Below are 5,098 nucleotides of genomic sequence, written 5' to 3' on the forward strand. Positions count from 1 at the left end.
AAAAGATTATGAAAAATGCTGTACAGATTAGAGACTTCTTACTACATTTTGCAAATTATTTCTATTTTGTGGTCTTATTTTAGGTTTTTGTTTGTTTTTGTTTTGTTTTTTGTAGTAAACAGACTCTGCCCACAAATCCTGCAATTCTTCAATCGTGTACTTTCAGTGTACACATGACCAATTATGGATATATGTTTCTTTTACTTTATTGTTGTAGCTTAAGAGGAAGGGGCTGTTCACTGGATGTGTGTCACAGGGTGTGACAAACTCCTCCCACTTGCAGGGTAAGTTAAAAGAGTGGAAACAAGCGGAGTCACAGTAGAAATACCAGAACAGCCATCAGTGTGAGCCTGAGTACTCACACAGTGCAGGTGCATATCAGAAGACCCAGAGAGGAGAGTCAACTGGAAGTCTGGAATAAAAGGTAAACACATCTCTTGCGAAGTGTCTTAGACTCTTAGACAATCAGTTGTTTTAGTTATATTTAAGAACGAACATGATTTCTTAGATATGAAGCTGTTTGATGTCAAACACAGCGCACTGAAAGTTAACCACACAATTATTTTCTTATGTCATTATCAAATTGACATCGTGTTCTTAGAATATCTAGAAATTCATAGTTTGAACTGCACGCATTGCAATAATAATGTGATATAAGGTTGTGCGCAGACTTTACTGTTAATCAGCGTAGATATTATGCTGTTTGTAGTGCTAGATTGTTTAAAGTCTGCACACGATAGACATCCTCTATCTGTTGCTCTCACATTAAAACCTCAAGAATGCAGCGTTTCATCAGTAAGCTAAATATCTATGTGTGTCAGTGGCTTGCCGAAAGACCGTGAGGTGTTTTCCTTGTGTTTGTATGTTGAAGATTGAACTAGTTTGGCATGACATTAAACATTTCATCACTCTTCACATTTAAAAATCAGACCAAGAAAGCACACGGTGTCATAGTGGTCACACGTCTCTGTCATGTGTTGAACGATAAATACCCTATAAGGGGACAGCAAGTTTCCTTCCTCTCACCCACAATTGTTGTGTTCCTTTTCTGTAATTTCACAGACAAAAATATCTCCAAAAAACAGAAGCAAAACAAGAAGTGAAGATGAATTTCTTTGTCCTCGTTGTCATCCTTGCAGCGGTCAGCATGGATGTGGTAAGAGGTGGTTTAAGAGCTGTTCTGATGGAGGTCGGAAGGTTTTTAATTTTTCAGTATGACTAAGTTTCTCTGTGCTTCTTTCAGGCTTTTTCACAAAGATCATCAAAACAGGCAAGACGTAAGTGATTTCAACGCATCCAGGCAAAGTTCTTAAGGTTTATGCTTTTAACAGCATGCATTAAATGTTCTCACCCCTCTTTGTGCTGTGATCTGCAGAACGGTGTCTGTCTGGAGATGGGAGTGAATACAGTGGAAAGGTTGGAAAGTCATCCACCGGTCGCTCATGTCTCTACTGGAACAGGGTTAAACCTCAGTGGAATAATGTACCTGGACTTGGCAGACATCGTTACTGCAGGTATGCTTTGGGCTACCAATGTGATGGTTTTTATACTGTAAGTCTGACAACAGGTAACCCATGTTTAATATAACTGTACTTGAACATTAGGAATCCTGACAATTCCGGCATGCCATGGTGCTTTGTCACAAAAGAAATGAGGACTGTGAGAGAATACTGTGATATTCCCAGATGTACGACTCATATTGGTGATTTACTTTTCTATTTGCTATATTTTATTGAAGATTGGTTTGAATTTCTCTAATGCTTTCTGTTTTCTATTCCAATAAAGGTCCAGCATCACAAACACCTCCTCAGCTACCTGTGGATACAGGTAATTTTGTTGTTTAAATCCCGTTTTTCCTAAATCACAAGGTATGATTCTCTTTATTAGCTCCCCCTGACTTATTCCATGTGTCCTTCCAGCGCAAACGTGTGGAGAGACATCTGAGAAGAAGATGTATAAAATTGTAGGTGGCTCTTTCACACCTATAGAGTCGCAGCCATGGGTTGCTGCCATTTTTCATAAGCGCTATGGCTTCCTCTGTGGTGGCACTCTCATTTCACCAAGCTGGATTCTCACTGCAGCTCACTGCTTCTCTGATGGGTGAGAAAACACAGCACCGTGCTATTTCCTCCAATGCAGTCATTGCACTGTAATGTCAATATGATTCATGTTGGTGTGCGACATGTTTACACATTTATGTGTTTGGTTTTTGTTCAGTGAGAATACCAGACTCACACATCTGTCCATATACCTGGGAAAGAGTGCCATTAATGAAACAAATGCCGGCAGTGAGCAAAGGTTTGCTGTGGAAAGACTCATCATGCATGAAGGATATGATGATACTACCTACAACAACGACATAGGTGAGCACAAACACTGTTGAGACTAAATAGTGCATATACACATAAAGAACTACTCTGTGCACAGAACTTACGTGTGTTTTTATTTTTACATTTCAGCTCTGATTAAGCTCAAAGGCAGAGGTAGAGGATATGCAGTTAAATCAGCTTCTGTACGCATAGCTTGCCTTCCTCCATTTCACACTGAGCTACCTCCTGGATTTACATGCAGCATCGCAGGATTTGGGAAGGAGAGCGCAGGTTAGTACTGGAGGACCTCCGCCCTTTAGACTCAGTTCTGCTCTTTCAACCAATTTCTGAGTCTCACATTTGACACTTTGTTGCAGGCTCATTCCAGTTTTCACAGTATCTGAAACAGGCTGAGGTAAAACTGATGTCCAATGCTGACTGTAGCAAAGAAGTGCACTACGGAACACGCATCACTGATAACATGTTCTGTGCTGCGAGCCCCGACTGGAGCACTGATGCCTGCAAGGTAAGGACAGGGCGCAGGGTATGCCGTGGGAAACAAGACATTTGGGCTTGCTTTAAGTATATACATCAAAAGAGAAGTGAGTTAGAAGAAGCGGTAACTTGATTTGCAGCATGTATCATATGCCTTGACAGCTTTAAAGCGGATCTGAAGAGTATTTCTTCCTCTTCTTGAAGAAACTCGCTGACCTTGAAAAGTGCTGAATAGTCTAATGTCAGATTAGTTACCTTTAGGTTGAAATTTGTTGCCAATCTCAAGACAATTCACCCTTTGCAAGACAATTGTTACCTTCTGAGTATATTTTCACAGTTTTCACATGAAAATATTTGTTTGTCAGGGAAAAGGCATGTCTAAGATTACACTGAATCAGAAAATAAATAAAGATAAACCTGGAGGTTTTATTTAACACCTGGCTGTTTTGCCCTCTGTCCGCAGGGAGACTCTGGCGGTCCTTTGGTGTGTGGAGCATCAGGTCGGATGTTTCTGTTCGGCGTGGTGAGCTGGGGTGAGGGCTGTGCCAGGAAAAATAAACCAGGTGTCTACACAAAGGTCACCAATTACAACAGGTGGATCGCAGGGAAAACAGGACTCATCGAATACGCAAAAGGACTGATGTATCCCCTGAAATGAAACTGTCCCAGAATCGTATTTATTTATTAAGTGTTCCCTAAATGCAGGAGCTTTTTTTTTTCTTTGCACATGCAAGCAAGTGCAGACGTTGCAGGTTTTGTTCTGAGAGCAGCTACCATCACATGTGAAACATGTGAACATGTTTTTGCACTGAAACGATTTAATGTAACTATTTTAAAAGAGTATTTTAAAAACTGCTTTAATTTTGGTTGCATTATATATTTTTATGAGCTGAAAGGTGGCACGGTGGTTAGCACTGTTGCCGCACAGCAAGAAGGTCCTGAGTTCAATTCCATCATCAGGCCGGGGTCTTTCTGTGTGGAGTTTGCATGTTCTCCCCGTGTTTGCGCGGGTTCCCTTCGGGTACTCCGGCTTCCTCCCACCGTCCAAAGACATGCCGCTTGTAGGGATAGGTTAATTGGATAATCCAAATTGCCACTAGGTGTGAATATGTGAGTGTGAATGGTTGTCTGTTTCTGTGTGTTGGCCCTGCGACAGACTGGCGACCTGTTCAGGGTGTACCCCGCCTCTCGCCCTATGACACCTGGGATAGGCTCCAGCGCCCCCCGCGACCTTGAAAAGGATAAGCGGCAGCGAATGGATGGATGCATATATTTTTTTATTACTTGTGCATTTTTCAGGTATTCTGCATATTTATTATTGACTTTTAAAATAAGCAATTAGGAAACATATTTATGTCAAATAATTTAATTTCATATACAAGGCTGGTCCTGCTGTTGATGAAAAATATATATATAATAAAAGCTTATTTATCAACTCATTTTTTACTGTCTCTTTTATCCCTGGGTTACATGTATAACAAATGGCAAGGCCACTTGTTTTCCTTTTATACAGAAATAAAGAATTTCAACTGAGTAGCTGAATCAGACCGAGCTACAGAGTCCTAAAGTCAAACACCAGAGGGCACTGTTGTGTGAAATTTGGTTTTTTTAGCCTCAAAATAAAGATCACAAAAGTATTTTAGAGCAAACAATAGTGACATCTGATCTGTTTCATATCTGATCTGTGTGCTGTGTAGCAGTTTGGAGACGGAACTCAATGGACTAGAAACACAACAGGGGTCAAAACAAGACACCAGAGCAGACTAGATGAACTGCTTTACATTTGTCTTCTGTCACAGATAAAGCATTCTTTGTTGCCACCTTCAGTCAGGTCTAGTCTGACATCCACCCACTCCCACATACCCTGTACTATAACTTCAACCACTCCTGCTCTTCCTGCTCACTTGTTTCCCATACCCTCCATAGCTGTGGTTTTCCAGACCTTTAGAAACTTGCAACAGCTTGCAGAGGCATACTCTGTGACTGCATCTGCTAAAACTTCCTTACCTTACCTCATTATCCTGCAGTACCTGTAACACAGATGAACTGTCTGGACTTGAATCTGTGTTTCTAGCCCCAATTTATTATTTAGGCAAAGGCTAAAAATGCATTTGAATAAAAACAATTTTTAAAAAGATAAAGCATGAATGGTTAATAAGAAACAAAAGTCTTGAGCTTGATTCTCACGTCAACAGAGTAACAATGTTTATCTTTTACACTTGGACACAATTAAGTATGTGACATTTGGTAATTTAAACCAGGAAATGTAATCATGTGATGGTGCTGGATAAAAT

General features: G+C 40.5%; 1 protein-coding gene across 1 annotated transcript; it reads left to right on the plus strand.

Annotated features, from left to right (window-relative positions):
• Positions 1-332: 332 nt before the first annotated feature.
• On the plus strand, positions 333-3,752 carry plaua (plasminogen activator, urokinase a). Its single transcript, XM_013269037.3, has 11 exons — positions 333-424; positions 1,063-1,156; positions 1,244-1,277; positions 1,376-1,514; positions 1,605-1,687; positions 1,786-1,827; positions 1,920-2,100; positions 2,218-2,363; positions 2,460-2,600; positions 2,687-2,835; positions 3,268-3,752. The coding sequence occupies exons 2-11, from the start codon at positions 1,106-1,108 to the stop codon at positions 3,460-3,462; spliced, it is 1,161 nt and encodes a 386-aa protein (XP_013124491.1). The 5' UTR covers positions 333-424; positions 1,063-1,105; the 3' UTR covers positions 3,463-3,752.
• The last annotated feature ends 1,346 nt before the right edge of the window (positions 3,753-5,098 follow it).

Source organism: Oreochromis niloticus, linkage group LG13, assembly GCF_001858045.2.
Source record: "Oreochromis niloticus isolate F11D_XX linkage group LG13, O_niloticus_UMD_NMBU, whole genome shotgun sequence".
NCBI classification, from domain to species: Eukaryota; Metazoa; Chordata; class Actinopteri; order Cichliformes; family Cichlidae; genus Oreochromis; species Oreochromis niloticus.

Excerpts from the sequence above, each read along its gene's own strand:
- plaua (XM_013269037.3), top strand. The coding sequence starts at position 1,106 with ATGAATTTCTTTGTCCTCGTTGTCATCCTTGCAGCGGTCAGCATGGAT. Across the intron at positions 2,364-2,459 it reads TACCTACAACAACGACATAG|CTCTGATTAAGCTCAAAGGC; the intron begins GTGAGCACAAAC and ends TTTACATTTCAG. Across the intron at positions 2,836-3,267 it reads GGAGCACTGATGCCTGCAAG|GGAGACTCTGGCGGTCCTTT; the intron begins GTAAGGACAGGG and ends CTCTGTCCGCAG.